The sequence below is a fragment of the Haliotis rubra genome, unplaced genomic scaffold (assembly GCF_003918875.1).
Source record: "Haliotis rubra isolate DU_JTF1 unplaced genomic scaffold, ASM391887v1 Scf1781, whole genome shotgun sequence".
In the NCBI taxonomy this organism is placed as follows: Eukaryota; Metazoa; Mollusca; class Gastropoda; order Lepetellida; family Haliotidae; genus Haliotis; species Haliotis rubra.
Window position 1 is genome coordinate 76,028 of NW_025765760.1, and position 23,458 is coordinate 99,485.

General features: G+C 40.4%; 1 protein-coding gene across 1 annotated transcript; it reads right to left on the minus strand.

The window, feature by feature from the left end:
- Positions 1-3,101: 3,101 nt before the first annotated feature.
- LOC124273232 (multiple epidermal growth factor-like domains protein 10) lies at positions 3,102-22,160 on the minus strand. Its single transcript, XM_046708447.1, has 6 exons — positions 22,094-22,160; positions 21,611-21,895; positions 6,522-6,665; positions 5,832-5,967; positions 4,232-4,252; positions 3,102-3,192 (listed from the first exon to the last, which is right to left on the minus strand). The coding sequence occupies exons 1-6, from the start codon at positions 22,146-22,148 to the stop codon at positions 3,102-3,104; spliced, it is 732 nt and encodes a 243-aa protein (XP_046564403.1). The 5' UTR covers positions 22,149-22,160.
- Positions 22,161-23,458: the final 1,298 nt, after the last annotated feature.

The following is a 23,458-nucleotide window of genomic DNA, read 5'->3' on the forward strand; positions in this document are numbered from 1 at the left end:
CAAAACATAAGGAAAATATAGCGTCCGTATCCACAACGAGTTCTCTCCAAGTGATCTGAGTTACATTGACCTAGTGTTAAGCATAGCGGAGTTATGCCCCCTTATCTTTATACGCGTATGGCCTCTTTGTCGTCCTTTGACGTCATAGAAGAAAATCCATTTTTGACATTTTTTGCGAGTCATATTTAATGTTGAGCGTATAACGTTATGCATAAGCAAATAAACCCATTTCATATATACTTATGTCGTTCAGATATCAGGCTGTAATCTTTTCGCTCACACTTTCTGTAAAGATGCCAAATTTAAAAAATCGTAGCACAGTGCTTTTACCGGTGCACGATCAAGAGCGGAGAAATTTACTGTTTTTGAACGCATAGCAAAATTTTGGACATCATTTAGCAGTGTTTATTTCGCAAACCACCGAGGTATTTGCATTTATACTTATACCAACGGATAGGAAATTTAATATACCACATTTCTCTGTAATTTTATAGCTGTACGCAGGTCCAGGACCACGCGAGCGCGAATCTCGCACAACGTTCACTTTTCAAACCTTATGAAATTGAGCGCCTGAAAAAAAACTCGCCATCAAAAAGGGCTTAATACTGGTAGGTAGCAGTCTCAGGATTTAAGACAAAAAATGATCTCAGTCTTAACTTTTAAGACTAAAAAATGTACGTGATCCCCGATTAAAGACAATTTTTTTGACTTAAGATGAAAAAATGACAGACTTAAGCAAATTTTAGACTTAAGTCACTTTCATGACCCCGGGGCCTGGTAAATATCACAGTGTAGCATACACGGGTGAGCATAGCACGATCATGGTAAATAGTGGTCGCACTTAAAATGTGGTGTCACTTGATGATGGCCGGTAACAACAGTTCAGAAGATCACATATCAAGTCTATCACAGTTCAAGTCTATATCACAGGTATGAATACAAGATCCAACCTTATATCACAGCGTGTCTTGAACTTGGTCTTGATCTGTCATCAGGCAATAGCGTTCTGAGTCAGCAGACGGACGAGTATCACATCAAAAAAATTCCTCACTGGGGGCTCCATTGTAGACGGGCTAGTCCCATATAACACAAGGGCCAGCCGTAGGGCAGAGTTCTTTATTTTTGGTTCAGCCAGAGGTGGATGTATACCCTCGCACGATCAACTCAGCTATGAGCTGAATCAAATGGCTGGTGCTTCATCAGAACACCTTCACAAGAATATCTTCATTTCTTCAAGACCACCACATGTGTCCCTGGTAAAGTTGCCGGCCAGAATGACAATCTTAAACATCTTGCCTTGCATGAAATGCATGTGCAGCAACTTACAACCAATGAGAAGTTTCAAGGCTTTTTCATAAACTTTAGGCCAATCAGCACAGTTAATACAACATATGAACTGTGAACTATCCTTACATAGGTGGCAAGGCTCCAAATGAGTGGTCCTGGGGGTCACCACCTCATTATGAAATTAATAATCTTTTAAAACCTTATAATAAAACCCAAACACCAAAACAATGTCAAAATAAATACAGTATTTTGCACCCTGTTACATACAAATATGATAGTAAACTAATTAGGATTATAAGACAAAATATAAAGACGTACATTGACTTGGTTATTTCACTGCTAACATTTTTTTTACAACTGGCAGATGGTTAAAATTAAAATGATTTCATTTGCTATCAAAATAATGTCCTTTAATACAGCATTCAGATTGACTAGTAGTGAACCCAAGCTCACTACTCTCCCCAAGACTCCCCATGAATGAATGAATGAATGAATGAATGAATGAATGAATGAATGAATGTCTATATTTCCTCCAAAAATATATTCGACGATTACATAAACAAACATCAGTCAGTTACATATATCTACATATGATATGTACAAAGCACGGTTATTGACAACAATGATAGTTCAGAAAGTATACATCAAGGAATCCTTTAAAGAACAGATATAGTTCGAAAAATGTAGTATAATGGTTTGCCATGCTGTTTCATGAAGGCCAGGTATGTGAAGTTTTGCACCACAAAACAGTACAAGGGCATCTTCATCATCAAGCATTTCAATTAATACATATATTTCTACGTCCAGTAGGTCAAGTAGCGTCATATCAAAATGATTTCTTTGGCTCATTACAGATTCACAATGCAAAATGATGTGGGCATCGCGGTCATAGCAGTACTTATTACAAAGCATACATTCTTTTGAAAATTTGGCTAGTACAGCAAGTTGTATATGGTCTTTATATTCTGGGTACAGATACATTAGAGTGTAAACGGTGCTATTATTTCAGGCTTCTCACCAAATTCAAGGTCAAACCATTTCTTAAATCAAATTCTACATCCATATACGTTAACATTATTATAAAGTCAACATTACTATGAAATCAAAATTTTACATCAAAATCAGCATTTTTATCGAAGTGAATTTTTTTTCTTTGAAACCAAAGTCTACATAATATTACAACAAAATCAACATAAGATTATCGAGTAAAAAAGATTTCATCTGTGTTGATCAGTCTATACTTATATTATCAATTTCGTAAGAGGGTGGCGCAGCAGAGGTAACAAACCAGACATGAATTCTGGGGACTCAATGGAGAAAAACAATAACAAAAGCAACAACCAGTCCACGGAAATTGCTCTGGATCAGTGGCCCTTTAAACTACCTAGTGATACCTCGCTCTGCAAAGGTTTGCTTTAACAAAATGTGCTCTGATATTTCGAACGCGACTGGCTTTTGACCTAATAAATACCATCTTTATCATCTAAATTCCCCTTATATTCATGTTGTAATATTAATTCTACGTTGATATAAAAACGATATGACGTTTGCTGTGTGAAAACAACACACGAGTCGGCAAATCAAACTCTTTTTCATAAAATAATTGAATAATAATCACAGCACACACCTTGGCCGGAAGGGAACTCATCCAAAAGGGGGTGGGGGTGGGGCCTAAGGGTTCTCAACTCACTGTCAAAATCGATTAGGTCACAAAAGGGTCACACACTTGTGTGATTACGTCATAAACAAAATGGCCGACTTTCTTGCTCTTCATTTATTCTTTCTGAGTTTCTTCAAATGTCGATGAAAAAAATTCAGATTGTCTTGTGTCTGCCTTCACCCAAGGCTCCAAGTGTAAATTCGGGGTCTTCGAGGTATATCCTGTCTCCCTGTGTTTTCCAAATCCTGCAAAACAGATTATTTCATTTAAACATGTCCATTCCCAAAACGAGTGAGTGAGTGAGTTTAAGTCACATCGGCCATATCATGACTAAAAACAAGTTGTAATTGCATAAAAAAATATGGTAAATTATAAAAACCTGTCGGCGAAGGACATTAAGAATAACTAGAATGTCACATATATAAGCGTAAAACTAGAATAAAAATCTAAGATATCTTTACTATGAAAGACAATACAAAATATAAACGGGCTATAGATCGCGACAACTGTAGGTAGATCACCATGCACCAAACAAGTCTCCCCACACATGTAATTTCGCCCGTAGACGTTGGTATTCAAACTGAGTGTCCATGTTAACTATGAACTATGAGCCTTGTACATAAACAAACAAACGTTGGAATAACACTAGAATATATTTCGGTGCCTGTCAAAGCCCTTAGCAATGTTTACAATGTAGATGCAAAGTGAATCAATGTTTACCTGTACGTCTGTCTCCGTGTTGTGTAAATAAAATACATAAAGCCTCATTTTTCCTTGGCCGATCATTTCATTTTGAATTAATTTGAAAAACAAGTGATAAGTTCCCAGGTTCGTTTCATAAACAATGTCCACAGTATTCCATTATCTTTGGAACCGCAAGAGTATAACTCGTGGCCTCAACAGTAAGAATCGCATTAGTTTACGTGAACGTCAACGTCAATATGTATAGTCCCATAATCCATCATACACCAGCACACTGATGACCACGTTACCACACACGCGCACGCACGCACAGCATAAACAGATCCGTTTATTCAGGTGAGCTGAACAGAGAAAAGGTTGCATTTTACATCGTTCCGCGACAGATTTATTTCCCTTGTTTGAACTACTGATATGAAAACTTGTAAACTAATTAAATGATCCCTCCTCACAACTAATTCAGGTAAACTGGTTTAACATAACTGCGGAAGATCCCCCCAGAATTATACAATGTCTGACTCCCGAACTACTGACTGTACAACCCGTACTACATGCTGCCATTAAGGATGGTGAGTGTCATCTTACCTGTTCTGGTCTCTCCGCCTTCTGCAAGAGGAGATATTTGTTTTAGACGTGGATCTCTTGAATGACCGTGCAATATGTGCACAGTGCAGGACAGGACACAATCATACCGTCAACCTGGACTATCACAGATCCACAAAACCATGTGTGCAGGAGACATTGGTTAGTGTAGAACATCCAGGTCCAGTGTAGGCAATAGATCCACCGTCCACGTTAGGTGTGCGGAGTATTCAACTGTCACCATGCTTACATGTTACAAGTTTGAAGTCATCCTAATTGGGATGGTTCTTTCTTTAAACAGACAGTTTCATTATGTCACGGCATTGGACGATGGTAGGTGAATATGTTCCGTTACTTAATTAAGTGTACAGAAAAGTGTGGATCGGGGTGAATAACTGTATTATCATATTCAACACAACTCTGGTGAATAACTGTATTATATTCAACACAACTCTGGTGAATAACTGTATTATCATATTCAACACAACTCTGGTGTATAACTGTATTATCATATTCAACACAACTCTGGTGAATAACTGTATTATCATATTCAACACAACTCTGGTGTATAACTGTATTATCATATTCAACACAACTCAACACAACTCTGGTGTATAACTGCATTCTCATATTCAACACAACTCTGGTGTATAACTGTATTATCATATTCAACACAACTCTGGTGTATAACTGTATTATCATATTCAACACAACTCTGGTGTATAACTGTATTATCATATTCAACACAACTCTGGTGAATAACTGTATTATATTCAACACAACTCTGGTGAATAACTGTATTATCATATTCAACACAACTCTGGTGAATAACTGTATTATATTCAACACAACTCTGGTGAATAACTGTATTATCATATTCAACACACCCCTGGTGAATAACTGTATTATCATATTCAACACAACTCTGGTGAATAACTGTATTATCATATTCAACACAACTCTGGTGAATAACTGTGTTATCATATTCAACACACCTCTGGTCAACCATTCTCTCACATTTGTCGAAATTAACATTTGGGCTGATATCAGATGACAGTTGTTCATATAGACAGACAGCCCATCCAGCTAGCTTTTCCGGTCCCGATAAGCTGTCCAGTGGACTGACTCGATTTAAAACTTGGCATACGCTGATTGCTCCAAACGGTGGGGGCGTCATAGCAATTGGTTTTCGATAATAATTCCACCCAATCAGATGCATACGACCACGTGACGTCATGAAAAACGCGATAACGTCACGCCGGAAGTATCGTCCGCATCTCTACTTTGAGGATGATAAAACTCCCATTGATTTAACATGGAGTTAAGTTGGTTTATTCTGTGATTTCTACCACTACTACATGAGTCATGACATTCTGGACTTGAGTTGGACTGCTCTTTCGCTTGGGACTGGGAGACAAACTAACTGATATAACTTGGTATTCTACATACTGAAGAGAACTTACACTTTTGAACGATAACATTTATAACTGCAGGAATGGGTATGCACCTTCGATGCTTGTGAGAGGATATTGTGAAATCCCGTGGACACATATTTTCATAAACCGGATATATAATTGCCACCTAGTGCATAAAATATATTTACCTCAATAACATGATGATTGTGAGAGCGACAGCGCCAGCGACTGCGACCACAAGTGCGACTGTTATAACTGCAGCCAGGAACACAGGAACCCTTATGGTAATCACGCCCCTTCCTCCTTCCTTGTTGTTCGCAGCTGCTGGAGTCAAAGACGTTATTTGACAAATCCAGCAGTGCTCATACAAACAGCTGGGCAATAGTTAATGCAATACTGTTCTGAGGACCTTGTGAGATCAGATAGTAACATAATTATAACTTTTCTTCATTACCAACATTTTGTTGGAATAAAATTTGTTTTGATAGGCAGACAATTGCTGTCGGCATGTCGGAAATGTCAAAATGCACCCACGCAGATTTATTGGTAAGTAATTCCTGTCGTTTGTTAAATTTAAGGAAATATCAAGGAAAACATCATCTTAATATTTGAACATTGCAAATAGATGTGAGTGTTGTAGTTGTATACTAGTAATGACGTTGTTTCTGCGAGGATAAAGTTGTTCATAATATTATATGTTGCTGTCGTGAAATAAGACTATGTTTCCGTGTGTTTCAGGACAGCGTGTTAGTTGTCCTCTACACCTGTGTGACTATTTACTGATTTCACAACGATGTATCGATTTACGCAATCAAAAATTCGGTTTTCAACTAAATTTTCACCTCATTTTGTACACATATGCTAACCAAAATTCGCACCTTTCGTGATGTTACAGAACTCTCCAGTATAAGTCCCATTGCAGCCAAGTACACATACTCCAGTTGTATGGTTGCATCTTTCCTCCACACAGTTCCTGTTGCAGGGATGTTCACACGTATCTCCATACCAGCCACGACCACAATCTGGACACATAATACATACTTATGAGATAGAAGAGTAACAACCCATTACACAACCATAAGAATTTACATATCCGACTATATCCTAAACAGATGTGTATGGATCACTAAGGAACGAGTGGTCTCCCTTTATGTGTATATTTATTTCCGGTACTGAAAGGCCACAGGCCGGTAGTACAACACATTTATAAATCAATATTTACACGCACATGTAATATACATGAAGACTGACTGACTGAGTTTGGTTTTACGCCGCTTTTAGCAATATTCCAGCAACATCACGGCGGGGGACACCAGAAATGGGCTTCACACATTGTACCCATGTGGGGATTCGAACCCGGGTCTTCGGCGTGACGAGCCATCGCTTTAACCATTAGGCTACCCCACCGCCCCTATACATGAAGAAGAGAAAATAATCAACTGTAGGTTAGATTGTGTTCTGAGATATATTCTGTCCTAAACAACAGGGCATAGTAAGCAAACATGGACAAGTTTGAAGTATAGTATAGTTTTTGTTATTTAACAATGCTGAAAATTTATAAAGGTTTGGATGGGCACAATAATATTTCTTAAAATACAACTTTCTCAGGGAATAATAAGCAGGGCAAATTAAAAGAAAATGATATGCAATTTCTATTTGGGTAAGATCACACACTTTGCAAGTTCTATTTTCTTTTTTGACATTTTTAAATCTTCCACTTTCGATAAATAAATCATGTGAAGAACATCTTAATCTGCTTAACGCTATCCCATACTTTTTATCGTTTAGACATGAAAGATAAATTTCGGCGTCAAAAGTATATTTAAACATCTTATAATACAAACATTTCCTGGAAAGTGATAACTTTTCAAACCATTCAAGCAAATAGATATCTTTTAATCTGCGTGTTAGTTCTAAAAGAAATCAACATACCGATCGCTCCATACAAAACCAAACCCTTTCGAAAATAGAAAATTTCTAACAGAAGAAACCCAATTTGAGTGTCTATTTTCATCGAAAAGCATCATCATATAGTAATATTTCTTTGGTAGCCTATAGGAAGGCATATCTTCAGTTATTTTAACCAGTATTTTACTCTGATATTTGAGAACAAGTGCATCGGGTATTTACCACATTCTCCATACACCATTGTATTCATCGTATTGGATTTTACACCAATAAATCTTGTCCATGCTTTCAATTTAACGCTTTCGATATCATTGCAATAATTCAAGCCCCATATTTCGACTCCATACAATAAAATTGGCTTAATTTGGGCATCGAATATTTCAAAGTATGAACTTATATCTATGTATCCAAGTACATTTAATTGTTTAAAGATACCTATCATGACCTTTTGTGCTTGCAAACAAGTGTAATTAACATGTGCTGTCCAAGATAAACAATTACTGAAGAACATTCCCAAATATTTGTACGAACTGGTGCATTTTAATTCTTTACCTTTGTACAACCATTTCTCGTTTTTTGATAAACGTCCCCCCTTTTTAAAAGCTACTACTTTAGTTTTATTTCCATTTACAGTTAATTTGCACTTTTCACAATAACTCTCATGTTCTTGTATAAGTCTTTGTAAACGATTTTGTCTGGAAAGAGCAGAAGAAAAATATGTACTAGGTCAGGGTGTAACTATATTCCATACTCACAATTGCTTTCAATTTGGGTTGCTAAATCATTTATGAAAAATGAGAATAAAAATGGGATAAGTATACAGCCTTGTCTTATCCCGCGTTGTAGTTCAAAAGAATCTGAGAATTCATTGTTATTCTTAACACAAGCTCCCTTTAGCTGCAGTCCCACGATTGAATTCACACTTCCCTCATTTTACTTTCGTTCATTGTTAGTGAGGCCACTAGATCATTCAAGAAGTGGGACATTTGTTGTAGTAAACGACCGCGAGTTTTTACTGTCTCTGTGTATGAGCCTCCGTTTCGAGATATAATCACACATATTATGTGTTTACCACTCTAGCTTTGTATTTCGTTCATAATATGTTGTTTAGTTGGAGAACAGGGACCCGATCTTTGTTTTTCCGTGACCTATCGCTTTGTTTAACGTAACTTATGCACAAACAACCCATGTATCGTTTCATGTCTACACCTGTGATAACGTTTATATTTAAGTACATTTAACCAAAACATTTATTGGTCCAGTTTTATACAAGACAGAATAAACGAGGACTTGTGAGCCTTGGAATACAGAAACATGTATGACACGCATATGATAACACTAAAGCTTCTACGAATGTTATAGCGTTGACAGGAGGAAACGACAGAAGCTACATGGTAAACAATGTACTCAAATTTGTGCACCTTCGTGACCCGCTTGTATCACTTATGGACAAGCTGAATGGCGAAGTGGCAAATTTGCCGGAGAAGTGTAAAAAACTGTACTATTTTTCATTTGAGCAATAAAGTCGAAATGCTAGTTTTCTTCATTAGTGAAATCTATGATAAATTTATACTAAACAGAGGCATGCACATTGAGACTGGGTGGGTGGGTGGGTTGGTAGGTAGGTGAGTGAGTGAGTGAGTGAGTGAGGTGAGTGAGTGGTGAGTGAGTGAGTGAGTGAGTGAGTGAGGTGGTGAGTGGTGAGTGAGTGAGTGAGTGAGTGAGTGAGTGAGTGAGTGAGTGAGTGAGTGAGTGAGTGAGTGAGTGAGTGAGTGAGTGAGTGAGTGAGTGAGTGAGTGAGTGAGTGAGTGAGTGAGTGAGTGAGTGAGTGAGTGAGTGAATATTTAACGTCACATCGGCAATATTTCAGCCATATCGTGACGAGAACATTTGATATTGAAATGAAATATATGTATATTAAAAAAAACCTGTCGACGAAGGACAGTAAAACAACAAGAATATCACAGATATGTATGTAAAACTAGTAATTAAATCTAAAACGTTTTAACTAGAGGGGAAAAACAATACAGTATAAAAATGAGCTATAAATCGCCAATAACTGAAGGTAGATCACCATACCAGGGACCATGGGGACTTACATTACTTTTGCTACCTGCATGGACCCTAGTTAGGTAGGTAAGGTAGGTAAGGTAGGTAAGTAAGTAAGTAAGGTAGGTAAGTAGGTAGATAGGTTGGTAGGTAGGTAAGGTAAGGTAAGGTAGGTAAGTAGGTAAGGTGGGTGGGTATTTGGGTGGGTGGGTGGGTAAGGTAGGTAAGGTAAGGTAAGGTGGGTAGTAAGGTGGGTGGGTAGTAGGTGGGATGGTACGTGGGTAAGGTAAGTAAAGTAAGAAAGTAAGGTGGGTAAGTAAGGTGGGTAGGTGGGTAGGTGGGAAAGTGAGTGAGGTAGGTAGGTTGGTAGGTAAGGTAGGCAGGTAGGTTGGTAAGTAGGTAGTGAGGTAGGTAGTGAGGAAGTGAGTTAGGTAGTGAGGTAGGTAGGTAGTGAGGAAGGTAGGTAGGCAGGTAGTGAGGTAGGTAGGTAGGTAGTGAGGAAAATACAGTAGGTAGTTAGGTAGGTAGTTAGGTAGTGAGGAAGGTAGGTAGGTAGGTACTGAGGTAGGTACGGTAGGTAGTTAGGTAGTTAGGTAGGTAGTGAGGTAGGTAGGTAGGTAGTGAGGTAGGTAAGGTAGGTAAATAAGGTAGGTAAGTAGGTAGGGAGGTTGTTAGGTAGGTAAGGTAAGGTAAGGTAAGGTAGGTAAGTTAAGTAAAAGTAAGTAAGGTAAGGTAAGGTAAAAGGTAGGTAAGTAAAGTAAGAAAAGGTAAAGGTGGGTAAAAGGTAAGGTAGGTAGGGAGATAGGTAGATAGTGAGGTAGGTAGGTAGGTAGGTAAGGTAGGTAGGTAGGTTGGTAAGGTAGGTAAGGTAAGGTAAGGTCAGGTCAGGTCAGGTCAGGTCAGGTCAGGTCAGGTCAGGTCAGGTCAGGTCAGGTCAGGTCAGGTCAGGTCAGGTCAGGTCAGGTCAGGTCAGGTCAGGTCAGGTAAGGTAAGGTAAGGTAAGGTAAGGTAAGGAAAGGTAAGGTAAGGTAAGGTAAGGTAAGGTAAGGTAAGGTAAGGTAAGGTAAGGTAAGTAAGTAAGTTAGGTAAGGAAAGGTAGGTAAGGTAAGGTAGGAATGGTAAGGTAGGGTAGGTGAGTAAGGTAGGTAAGGTAAGGTAAGTAAGGTATTTAAGATAAGGTAGGTAAGTAGGTAGGTAAATGAGGTAGGTAAGGTAGGTAGATAAGGTAGGTTGGTTTGTAAGGTAGTGACGTAGTTAGGTTAGGTAGGTAGGTAGGCAAGTAAGGTAGGTAAGGTTGGTAGGCAAGGTAGGTAGATAAGTAGGTAGGTAAGGTAGGTGTGTAAGGTAGGTAGATAAGGTAGGTAGGTTTCTAAGGTAGTTAGGTAGGTAGGTAAGGGTGGTAGGTAGTTAAGGTAGGTAGGTAAGATAGGTAGATAAGGTAGGTAGCTTTGTAAGGTAGGTAGGTAGGTAGGTAGGTAAGGTAAGGTAGGTAGGTAGGTAGGTAGGTAGGTAGGTAGGTAGGTAGGTAGGTAGGTAAGGTGTGGTAGGTAAAAAGGTAGGGTAAGGTAAAGGTAAAGGTTAAAGGTAGGTGGGTAAAGGTGGGTAGAAGTATGTAAGGTAGGTAAGGTAAGGTAGGGGAAGGTAAAGGTAAGGTGAGGTAAAGGTAAGGTAAAGGTAGTAAGGTAAGGTAAGGTAGGTAAGGTAGGTAGGTGAAGTAAAAGGTGGGTAAGGTAAGGTAGGTAGAGTAAGGTAGGTAAGGTAAGGTAGGTAGGTGGGTAGGTAGGTAGGTAAAGGTAAAGGTAAGGTAGGGAAGTAGAAGTAAAGGTAGGTAAAGGTAAAAGGTAGGGTAAAAGTAAGGTAGGTAAGGTAAAGGTGGAGGTGGGTAAGAAAGGTAGGTAAGGTAAGGTAGGTAGATGGGTAAGAGTAAAAAGTAGGGGAGGTAGGTAGGTAAAGGTAAAGGTGGGTAAGTAGAAGTAAGTAAGGTAGGTAAGGTAAGTTTGGCAAGTTAGGTATGTAAGGTAAGGTAGGGTAGGTAAGAAAGGTAGGTAAGGTAAGGTAGGTAGGTAGGTAAGGTAAAGTAGGGAAGGTAAGGTAGGTAAGTAAGGTAGGAATGGTAAGGTAGGGTAGGTGAGTAAGGTAGGTAAGGTAAGGTAAGTAAGGTATTTAAGATAAGGTAGGTAAGTAGGTAGGTAAATGAGGTAGGTAAGGTAGGTAGATAAGGTAGATTGGTTTGTAAGGTAGTGACGTAGTTAGGTTAGGTAGGTAGGTAGGCAAGTAAGGTAGGTAAGGTTGGTAGGCAAGGTAGGTAGATAAGTAGGTAGGTAAGGTATGTGTTTAAGGTAGGTAGATAAGGTAGGTAGGTTTCGAAGGTAGTTAGGTAGGTAGGTAAGGGTGGTAGGTAGGTAAGGTAGGTATGTAAGATAGGTAGATAAGGTAGGTAGCTTTGTAAGGTAGTTAGGTAGGTAGGTAAGGTTGGTAAGTAGGTAGGTAGGTAGGTAGGTAGGTAAGGTGTGGTAGGTAAGTAAGGTAGGTAAGGTTAGGTAAGGTAGGTAAGGTAATGTAGGTAAGGTAATGTAGGTAAGTATGTAAGGTATGTAAGGTAAGGTAGGGAAGGTAAGGTAAGGTACAGTAAGGTACAGTAAAAAAGGTAAGAGTAAAAGGTAAAAAGGTTAGAGTAAGGTAAGGTATGGTAAGGTAGGTAAAAGGTAGGTAAGTAAAGTAAGGTAGGTAAAAGGTAAGGTAGGTAAGTAGGTAGGTAGGTAAGGTAAAGGTAGGTAGGTAGGTAGGTAGGTAAAAGGTAAGGTAAGGTAGGTAGAAATAGAAGTTAGGTAAGGTAAGGTGAGGTGGTAAGAAGTAAAAGTAGGTAAAGGTAAGGTAGGGAATTGGGTAAGAAAGGTAGTTAAAGGTAAGGTAGGTAGGTAGGTAAGGTAAAAAGTAGGGAGGTAGGTAGGTAAGTTAAGTTAAGGTAGGTAAGTAAGTAAGGTAGGTAAGGTAAGTTTGGTAAGTTAGGTATGTAAGGTAAGGTAGGGTAGGTAGGTAAGGTAGGTAAGGTAAGGTATGTAATTAAGGTAGGTAAGGTAAGGTAGGTAAGTAAGTAAGGTAGGTAAGGTAGGTAAGTAAGGTAGGTAGGTAAGGTAGGAAAGTAAGGTGGGTAAGGTAAGGTAGGTAAGTAAGGTAGGTAAGGTAAGGTAGGTAAGTAGGTAGGTAAAGTGAGGGTGGAGTAAGTAAAGGTAGGTAAAAGGTAAGGAAGGTAAATAAGGTAGGTAAGGTAAGGTAGGTAGAAGTAAAAGGTAGGTAAAGGTAAGGTAGGTAAATAAGGTAGGTAAGTAAAGGTGGGTAAGAAGTAAGGTAGGTAGGTAAAGGTGGGAGTAAGGTGGGTAGGTAGATCGTGAAGAAGGGGGTAAAGGTAGGTATGTAGGTAATTACGGTAGGTAGGTAGGTAGGTGGGTAAGGTAGGTAGGTAGGTAGTGATGTTGGTAGGTGGGTAGTGAGGTAGATAGATTGGTAGGTTTGTAAGGTAGGTAGATAAGGTAGGTAGGTTTCTAAGGTAGTTAGGTAGGTAGGTAAGTGTGGTAGGTAGGTAAGGTAGGTAGGTAAGATAGGTGGATAAGGTAGGTAGCTTTGTAAGGTAGTTAGGTAGGGAGGTAGGTAGGGAGTAGAGGTAGAGTAAGTAGGTAGGTAGGTAGGTAGGTAGTGTAAAAGGTGTGGTAGAGTAGAAAGTAAGGTAGGTAAAAGGTAAAGAGTAAAGGTGGAGTAAGAAATGTAGGTAAAAGGTAAGGTAGGAGTAGGTAAGGTAGGTACGTAAAAGGTACGTAAAGGTAAAAGGTAGGTAAGGTAAAAGGTAGGTAGGTTGCTAAGTAAGGTAGGTAGGTAAGGTAAGGCAAGGTAGGTAGGTCGATCGTGAGGGAGGTAAGGTAGGTAGGTGGGTAAGGTAGGTAGGTAGGTAGGTAGGTAGTGATGTTGGTAGGTGGGTAGTGAGGTAGATAGATTGGTAGGTTTGTAAGGTAGGTAGGCTGGTAGGTAGGTAAGGTAAGGTAGGTAGGTTGCTAAGGAAGGTAGGTAAGGTAAGGTAGGTAAGTAGGTAAGGTAGGTAGGTAGGTAGGTAGGTAGGTAGGTAGGTAAGGTAAGGTAGGTATGTAAGGTTGGTAAGGTAAGGTAGGTAAGGTAAGGTAGGTAAGTAGGTATGTAGGTAGGTAGTGAGGTATGTATGTAGGTAGGTTGGTAGGTAGGTAGGTAGGTAAGGTAGGTAGGTAGGTAAGGTAGGTAGTGAGGTAAGTAGGTAGGTAGGTTGGTAGGTAAGTAGGTAAGGTAGGTAGGTAGGTTGGTAAGGTAGGTAGGTAGGTAACGAGAAAGGTAGGTAAGGTAAGGTAGATAGGTAGGTAGTGGGGTATGTAAGTAGGTAGGTAGGTAGTAGGTAGGTAATGTGTGATAGGTAAGGTAAGGTAAGGTAAGGTAATGTAGGTAAGTGAGGTAGGTAAGGTAAGGTAGGTAAGTAAAAGTAAGTAAAAGGTAAAAGGTAAAGGTAAAAGGTAAAAGGTAAAAGGTAAAGGTAAAAAGGTAAGGTAAGGTAAAAGGTAAAGGTAAAAGGTAAGGTAAAAGGTAAAGGTAAAAGGTAAAAGGTAAGGTAAGGTGGAGTAAGGTAAGGTAGGTAGGTAAGAAAGTGGGGTACGGTGTGGTAGGTATGTGGGTAAGGTGTGGTAGGTAAGTAAGGTAGGTAATGTAAGGTAGGTAGGTAGGTAAGAAAGGTAGGTTGGTAGGTAGGTAAGGAAAGGTAGGTAAGGTAGGTAAGTAAGTAAAGTGGGTAAGGTAAGGTAGGTAAGTAAGGTAGGTAGGTAAGATAGGTAAGTAAGGTGGGTAAGGTAAGGTAGGTAAGTAAGGTAGGTAAGGTAAGGTAGGTAAGTAGGTAGGTAAAGTGAGGTAGGTAAGTAAGGTAGGTAAGGTAAGGAAGGTAAATAAGGTAGGTAAGTAAGGTAGGTAGGTGAGGTAAGGTAAGGTAAGGTAGGTAGGTAGATCGTGAAGGGGGTAAGGTAGGTATGTAGGTAATTACGGTAGGTAGGTAGGTAGGTGGGTAAGGTAGGTAGGTAGGTAGTGATGTTGGTAGGTGGGTAGTGAGGTAGATAGATTGCTAGGTTTGTAAGGTAGGTAGATAAGGTAGGTAGGTTTCTAAGGTAGTTAGGTAGGTAGGTAAGGGTGGTAGGTAGGTAAAGTAGGTAGGTAAGATAGGTGGATAAGGTAGGTAGCTTTGTAAGGTAGTTAGGTAGGGAGGTAGGTAGGGAGTGAGGTAGGTAAGTAGGTAGGTAGGTAGGTAGGTAGGTAGGTAGGTAGGTAGGTAGGTAGGTAGGTAGGTAAGGTGTGGTAGGTAAGTAAGGTAGGTAAGGTAAGGTAAGGTAGGTAAGAAAGGTAGGTAAGGTAAGGTAGGGTAGGTAAGGTAGGTAAGTAATGTACGTAAGGTAAGGTAGGTAAGGTAAGGTAGGTAGGTTGCTAAGTAAGGTAGGTAGGTAAGGGAAGGCAAGGTAGGTAGGTCGATCGTGAGGGAGGTAAGGTAGGTAGGTGGGTAAGGTAGGTAGGTAGGTAGGTAGTGATGTTGGTAGGTGGGTAGTGAGGTAGATAGATTGGTAGGTTTGTAAGGTAGGTAGGCTGGTAGGTATGTAAGGTAAGGTAGGTAGGTTGCTAAGGAAGGTAGTTAAGGTAAGGTAGGTAAGTAGGTAAGGTAGGTAGGTAGGTAGGTAGATAGGTAAGTTAAGGTAGGTATGGAAGGTTGGTAAGGTAAGGTAGGTAAGGTAATGTAGGTAAGTAGGTATGTAGGTAGGTAGTGAGGTATGTAGGTAGGTAGGTTGGTAGGTAGGTAGGTAGGTAAGGTAGGTAGGTATGTAGGTAGGTAGTGAGGTAAGTAGGTAGGTAGGTTGGTAGGTAAGTAGGTAAGGTAGGTAGGTAGGTTGGTAAGGTAGGTAGGTAGGTAACGAGGAAGGTAGGTAAGGTAAGGTAGGTAGGTAGGTAGTGGGGTATGTAAGTAGGTAGGTAGGTAGTAGGTAGGTAATGTGTGGTAGGTAAGGTAAGATAAGGTAAGGTAATGTAGGTAAGTATGTAAGGTAGGTAAGGTAAGGTAGGGAAGGTAAGGTAGGTAAGTAAGGTAGGTAAGGTAAGGTAGGTAAGGTAGTAAAGTAAGTAAGGTAAGTAAAAGGTAAGTAAGGTAAGGTAAGGTAAGGTAAGGTAAGGTAAGGTAAGGTAAGGTAGGTAGGTAAGTAGGTACGGTCTGGTAGGTATGTGGGTAAGGTGTGGTAGGTAAGTAAGGTAGGTAATGTAAGGTAGGTAGGTAGGTAAGAAAGGTAGGTTGGTAGGTAGGTAAGGAAAGGTAGGTAAGTAAGTAAGGTAGGTAAGGTAGGTCAGTAAGGTAGGTAGGTAAGGTAGGTAAGTAAGGTGGGTAAGGTAAGGTAGGTAAGTAAGGTAGGTAAGGTAAGGTAGGTAAGTAGGTAAGTAAAGTGAGGTAGGTAAGGTAGGTAGATAAGGTAGATTGGTTTGTAATGTAGTTACGTAGTTAGGTAAGGTAGGTAGGTAGGCAAGTAAGGTAGGTAAGGTTGGTAGGCAAGGTAGGTAGATAAGTAGGTAGGTAAGGTAGGTGTGTAAGGTAGGTAGATAAGGTAGGTAGGTAAGATAGGTCGATAAGGTAGGTAGCATTGTAAGGGTAGTTAGGTAGGTAGGTAAGTTAGGTTGGTAGGTAGGTAGGTAGGTAGGTAGGTAGGTAGGTAGGTAGGTAAGGTGTGGTAGGTAAGTAAGGTAGGAAAGGTAAGGTAAGGTAGGTAAGGTAATGTAGGTAAGTATGTAAGGTAGGTAAGGTAAGGTAGGGAAGGTAAGGTAAGGTAAGGTAAGGTTAGGTAAGGTAAGGTAAGGTAAGGTAAGGTAAGGTAAAGGTAAGGTAAAAGGTAAAGGTAAGGTAAGGTAAAAGGTAAGGTAAAAGGTAAAAGGTAAAAGGTAAGGTAAAAGGTAAGGTAAGGTAAAAGGTAAGGTAAAAGGTAAAAGGTAAAGGTAAAAGGTAAAGGTAAAGGTAAGGTAGGTAAGGTAAAAGGTAAAAGGCAAAGGCAAGGCAAAGGTAAAAGGTAAAGGTAAGGTTAGGTAAGGTAAAAAGAAAAAGTAAAAGTAAGGTAGGTAAGGTTGGTAAGTAAGGTAGGTAGGTAGGTAGGTAGGTAGGTAAAAGGTAAAGGTAAGGTAAGGTAGAGTAAGTAAGTAAGTAAGGTAGGTAAGGTAAGGTAAGGTAGGTAGGTAGGTAAAGAGTAAAAGTAGGGAGGTAGGTAGGTAAAGTAAAAAGGTAAGGTAAGTAAGTAAGTAAAAGGTAAGGTAGGTAGTAAGGTAAGGTAAGGTAGGTAGGTAAGGTATGTAAGGTAGGGTAGGGGTAGGTAAGAAAGGTAGGTAAGGTAAGGTAGGTAAAGGTAAAAGGTAGGTAGGGAGGTAGGTAGGTAAAAGGTAAAAGGTAAAGGTAGGTAAGTAAGGTAGGAATGGTAAGGTAGGTAGGTAAGTAAGGTAGGTAGGTAAGGTAAAAGGTAAGAAAGGTAGGTAAAGGTAAGGTATGTAAGTAAGGTAGGTAAGGTAAGGTAGGTAAGTAAGTAAGGTAGATAAGGTAGGTAAGTAAGGTAGGTAGGTAGGTAGGTAAGGTAGGTAAGTAAGGTGGATAAGGTAAGGTAGGTAAGTAAGGTAGGTAAGTTAAGGTAGGTAAGTAGGCAGGTAAAGTGAGGTAGGTAAGTAAGGTAGGTAAGGTAAGGAAGGTAAATAAGGTAGGTAAGGTCAGGTAGGTAAGTAAGGTAGGTAAGGTAAGGTAGGTAAGTAAGGTAGGTAAGTAAGGTAGGTAAGTAAGGTAGGTAGGTAGGTAGGTAAGGTAAGGTAAGGTAAGGTAGGTAGGTAGATCGTGATGGGGGTAAGGTAGGTAGGTAGGTAATTAAGGTAGGTAGGTAGGTAAGTGGGTAAGGTAGGTAGGTATGTAGTGATGTTGGTAGGTGGGTAGTGAGGTAGATAGATTGGTAGGTTTGTAAGGTAGGTAGGCTGGTATGTAAGTAAGGTAAGTTAGGTAGGCTGCTAAGTAAGGTAGGTGAGGTAAGGTAGGTAAGTAGGTTAGGTAGGTAGGTAGGTAGGTAGGTAGGTGGGTATGTAAGGTAAAGGTAAGTAAAAAGTAAGTAGGAATGGTAAGGCAGGGGTAGGTGAGTAAGGGAAGGTAAGGTAAGGTAAAGGTAGGTAGGTAGGTAGGTAAGTAAGTAAGGTAAGGTAGGTGAGTAAGGTAGGTAAGGTAGGTAGGCAAGGTAGGTAGGTAAGGTAGGTAAGGTAAGGAAGGTAAATAAGGTAGGTAAGGTAAGGTAGGTAAGTAAGGTAGGTAAGGTAAGGTAGGTAAGTAAGGTAGGTAAGTAAGGTAGGTAAGTAAGGTAGGTAAGTAAGGTAGGTAGGTAAGGTAAGGTAATGTAAGGTAGGTAGGTACATCGTGAGGGAGGTAAGGTAGGTAGGTAGGTGATTAAGGTAGGTAAGTAGGTAAGTGGGTAAGGTAGGTAGGTATGTAGTGATGTTGGTAGGTGGGTAGTGAGGTAGATAGAGTGGTAGGTTTGTAAGGTAGGTAGGCTGGTAGGTAGGTAAGGTAAGGTAGGTAGGTTGCTAAGTAAGGTAGGTGAGGTAAGGTAAGGTAGGTAAGTAAGGTAGGAATGGTAAGGTAGGTAGGTAAGTAAGGTAGGTAAGGTAAGGTAGGTAAGAAAGGTAGGTCAGGTAAGGTATGTAAGTAAGGTAGGTAAGGTAAGGTAGGTAAGTAAGTAAGGTAGATAAGGTAGGTAAGTAAGGTAGGAAGGTAGGTAGGTAAGGTAGGTAGAAGTAGGGTGGGTAAGGTGGGTAGGTAAGTAAGGTAGGTAAGTTAAAGGTAGGTAAGTAGGCAGGTAAAGAGTGGGGTAGGTAGGTAAGGGTAGGGTAAGGTAAGGAAGGTAAAATAAGGTAGGTGGTAAGGTAAGGTGGGTAAGTAAGGTGGGTAAGGTAAGGTGGGTAAGGTAAGGTAAAGGTAGGTAAGTAGGTAGGTAAGGTGGGTGGGTAGGTGGGTAAAAGGTGGGTAAAAGGTAAGGTAGGTAGGTAGATCGTGATGGGGGTAAGGTAGGTAGGTAGGTAATTAAGGTAGGTAGGTAGGTAAGTGGGTAAGGTAGGTAGGTATGTAGTGATGTTGGTAGGTGGGTAGTGAGGTAGATAGATTGGTAGGTTTGTAAGGTAGGTAGGCTGGTATGTAGGTAAGGTAAGTTAGGTAGGCTGCTAAGTAAGGTAGGTGAGGTAAGGTAGGCAAGTAGGTTAGGTAGGTAGGTAGGTAGGTAGGTGGGTATGTAAGGTAAGGTAGGTAAGTAAGGTAGGAATGGTAAGGCAGAGTAGGTGAGTAAGGAAGGTAAGGTAAGGTAGGTAGGTAGGTAGGTAAGGTAAGGTAAGGTAGGTGAGTAAGGTAGGTAAGGTAGGTAGGCAAGGTAGGTAGGTAAAAGGTAGGTAAAAGGTAAGGAAGGTAAAATAAGGTAGGTAAGGTAAAGGGAGGTAAGTAAGGTAGAGTAAGGTAAAGGTAGTGTAAGGTAAGGTAAAGGTAAAAGTAAGGTAGGTAAAGAAGGTAGGTAAGTAAGGTAGGTAGGTAAGGTAAGGTAATGTAAGGTAGGTAGGTACATCGTGAGGGAGGTAAGGTAGGTAGGTAGGTAATTAAGGTAGGTAGGTAGGTAAGTAGGTTGGGTAAGGTAGGTAGGTATGTAGTGATGTTGGTAGGTGGGTAGTGAGGTAGATAGATTGGTAGGTTTGTAAGGTAGGTAGGCTGGTAGGTAGGTAAGGTAAGGTAGGTAGGTTGCTAAGTAAGGTAGGTGAGGTAAGGTAGGTAAGTAGGTTAGGTAGGTAGGTAGGTAGGTAGGTGGGTATGTAAGGTAAGGTAGGTAAGTAAGGTTGGTAAGGTAAGGTAGGTAAGTAAGGTAGTAAGTAGGTATGTAGGTCGGTAGTGAGGTATGTAGGTAGGTAGGTTGGTAGGTAGGTAGGTAAGGTAGGTAGGTATGTAGGTAGGTAGTGAGGTAAGTAGGTAGATAGGTTGGTATGGTAGAGTAGGTAGTGGTAGGTAGGTAGGTAGGTAGGTAGGTAGGTAGGTAGGTAGGAGTTGGTGGTAAGGTAGGTAGGTAGGTAGGTAGGTAGGTAGGTAGGTAGGTAGATAGGTAGGTAAGGTAGGTAGGTAGTGAGGTAGGTAGGTAGGTAAAGGTAGGTAAGTAAGGTAGGTAAGTAGGTTGGTAGGTTGGTTGTGAGGTAGGTAGGTAAGGTAGGTAGGTAGGTAGGTATGTAGAGTAGGTTTGTAGAGGTAGGTAGGTAAAAGAGTAGAGTAAGTAGAAATAAAAGTAGGTGCAAGGTACAGTCAGGTAGGTAGAGTACATGGAGTAGGTAGGTAGGTAGGTAGGTAGGTAGGTAGGTAGGTTGGTAAGGTAGGTAGGTAGAGTAGTGAGTAGGAGGTAGGTAGGTTGATAGGGAGGTAGGTGGGTGGGTAACTTGGTAGGTAGGTTGGTAGGTAAGGTAGGTAAGGTAGGTAAGTAAGCTAGGTAAGTAAGTAGGTACAGGTGGGATTTGGTAGGTAGTGAGGTAGGAAAAAGGTAAGGTAAGGTACAGTAGGTAGGTATTTAGTGAGTAATTAGGTTAGTAGGTTAGGTAGGTAGGTAGGTAAAAGTAGGTAGGTAGGTAGGTAGGTAGGTAGGTAGGTTGTGAGGTAGGTAAGTAAGTAAGTAGGTAAGTAAAAGGTAGGGTAAGTAAGGTAGAGTAAGTAGGTAGGTAGGTAAGGTAAGTAAGGTAGGTAAGGTAAGGTAAAGTAGGCAGGTAGTTAGGTAGGTAATGAGGTAGGTAGGTAGGTAGTGAGGAAGGTAGGTAGGTAGGTAGTGAGGTAGATAGGTAGGTGCTAGATGGGTAGGTGCTGAGGTAGATGAGGTAGGTAGTGAGGTAGGTAGGTAGGTAGGTAGTGAGGTAGGTAAGGTAGGTAGGTAGTGAGGTAGGTAGGTAGGTAGGTAGGTAGGTACGGTAGGTAGGTAAGTTGGTAGGTAGGTAGTGAGGTAGTGAGGTAGGTAGGTAAGTAGGTGAAGTAATGTAGATTGGTATGTTTGTAGGTAGGTAGTTAGGCAGGTAGGTATGTAGGTAAGGTAAGGTAGGTAGGTAGGTAGAAGGTAGGTAGGTAGGTAAGGTAGTTAGGTAAGGTAAGGTCTGTAAGTAAGGTAGGCAGGTGGGTAAGTTAGGTAGGTAGGTAGGTAGGTAGGTAGGTAGGGTAGGTATTGCTATATATTGGGAGCTAAAGTGTTTGACAGTAAGTGCCACTAACTGTGCGTGTCGATCCTATATTCTACATTATAAGTTCCCAAACATACGTGTATATGTTATGGTTCTGATACCAGCAATCCCAACATTAGGTAGCATAGTCAGGGATTATATTTTCTTTTTTATACAGTTTAAACTTTTACAGCATGCCGCGTTGTCATTGAATAACGAAAGGAAACATTGTGAATGGAAGTCTGTGTAGACTGTGTAGATTATAATTTAAACTATACAGATGATCATAAAATCTTCGTATATGTTTTTTACATAATATACAGGTTCTCAGGGGAAAATATTTCAATGCGTATCGTTTGAAAAGCGGTATACCGGTAATACCGTGCAGTCCTATTAAATTCTTATTCTCTTGTCACGATGGAAATTTGTCACTATTATAAATGGTTCAGTTTATATAATTTACGATTTAAACCGTATACATGGATTTTCACAGAAGGATAAAACATGTTTGGGCAATTGCCTAACCGGGACTTTCACAGTATTATGATCACAAAACATCACGCAATTCTGGCGTATTGTAGTGTAAACATTTCATCATCACAAGATATTTATTAATCTTCAGATATTTAACAACTAATTTATGAACATTTGCTTTCCTTAAATATTAGTTTGTTGGACCACATAACGAGTTTTCCCCGTCCTTCCCATTTTATATATATAATGTATATACCGTGGCTTGCCTTACCTGTTATAGGGTTACAAAAAAGGTCCATGTTGGTCCCATTGCAGCCAAGTGTGCAGTACCCTGTTTGCTGGTTACATCTCCTTTCTGGACAGGTGACGCTGCAGGATTGGTCACACAGATCACCATGACAACCACGCCGACATCCCCCAAGACACTTCCCCGTGTCTCTGTCACAGCACTGAAGATTTCTTGGTGGAACAAGGGCACAGTTCACATGACAAGTCAAGTTACAGTGCTCGCCATATTTCCTCCACTCACACAAACTGTTGTCTTGAACAGCTATGGCTGAAACAGGGCATTACACGGTGTCAGTGTTCAAATCCATATTGTGTTGTCTTCATTCATGCATGTCAACATCTTTAAACAGAAATTGCACGAATGGAAGGCCTGTGAGATAAATCACTTATGTATTTCCAAAAGTCTATTAAACGTTTCACTGAAGCTTCTATCAGCAAAACTTAGTCGTTGACATGAGGTACTCACAGGCTGACAGTGCAGTAAAGAACAGAATCCACATCCTTGAAAGTTGATTCAACATCGAAGTTGTTTTCAGTTGCCTGTTGTGACAGAAACATGACAAATCCACATCCTGTGACATTTATTAACATAAATACAGAAACATACTTCTTTATGTAGATGTGATCATGTGCATACATTAGACAGAGAAAAGCAACTCCTTCAGTTTTACTACCAGAGGGACCTGGAAATGAAAATTCTTCACCAGATACAAATAACCGTGACCTCAATTATCTGATAGAAAACAACCCAGATGCAGTACAATCTTATTCCGTTTCATCACTTTGGTTTCAAGAAAACATTACCAATCGACTTGTGGTCGAGTACTTAGTGACCTTGATCAAGGAAGTTTGATTTCAATCTCAGTTCAAAATTATATTCCTTTTTCTGAAGAATGCGAACACAAAACAGAAAAGGTCACTTCACATCAGGGTGAATGGCAATTTTATTATATTCTCTCCCAAAAAAGGAACGCATCATGAAAATAGCAATTTCATGTAGCAATCAATTAAAACGTGATTCATTTTACAAATGGTTTTGCTCTGTTTATGAGTCCTATGATGTTTATGTTTTGAAACATCACAACAAAACGGACCATCCGTAAAATACCCGTATTTAACAGCATGGTTTTCAATTTCGGCGTGTAGTATCACAGAATACACAATGCACATGCAATGCACGTGAAAGTTGGGGATCAGATAGTCTCAATGATGGGTATAAAAGGTTGATCGCTGTCTGTCGATTATTCACTGTATTTGGAATATTGTTGACGAACGCAAAATGCCACGTCTAAGTGATGCCAACCGTCATATCGCCATTGGTTTGTTTGAAGCTGGCCAGTCTCAACGTGCAGTTGCCCGACGCATGAATGTTCACCAAAGCACCATTTCAAGGCTCTGGGAGAGATATCGCCGGCAGAATGCGGTAGCAGATGTCCCTCGTAGTGGGCGATCTCGAGCGACCACTGCGGGCCAGGATCGCTACATCCGGGTACATCACCTGCGTCATTGAACAGCTACGGCGACCAGTACCGCTCGACAAATACCCGGATTGAGGAGGCTTTCTGCACAGACCGTCAGGAACAGGTTGAGAGAGGCTGGTTTACGTGCCAGGAGACCTTATTTTGGCCCTGTGCTTCGACAACAACATCGTCGACATCGAGTTCAATGGTGCACCAACGTTCAGGCCTGGAACCTACCGAATTGGCGTGGAATCTGCTTCAGTGATGAATCACGATTTCTATTGGAACGACACGATGGAAGAATGCGGGTGTACAGACGTCGACATGAACATTTCGCCTACGCTTGCGCCCACACCTCCTTCCAATCATTG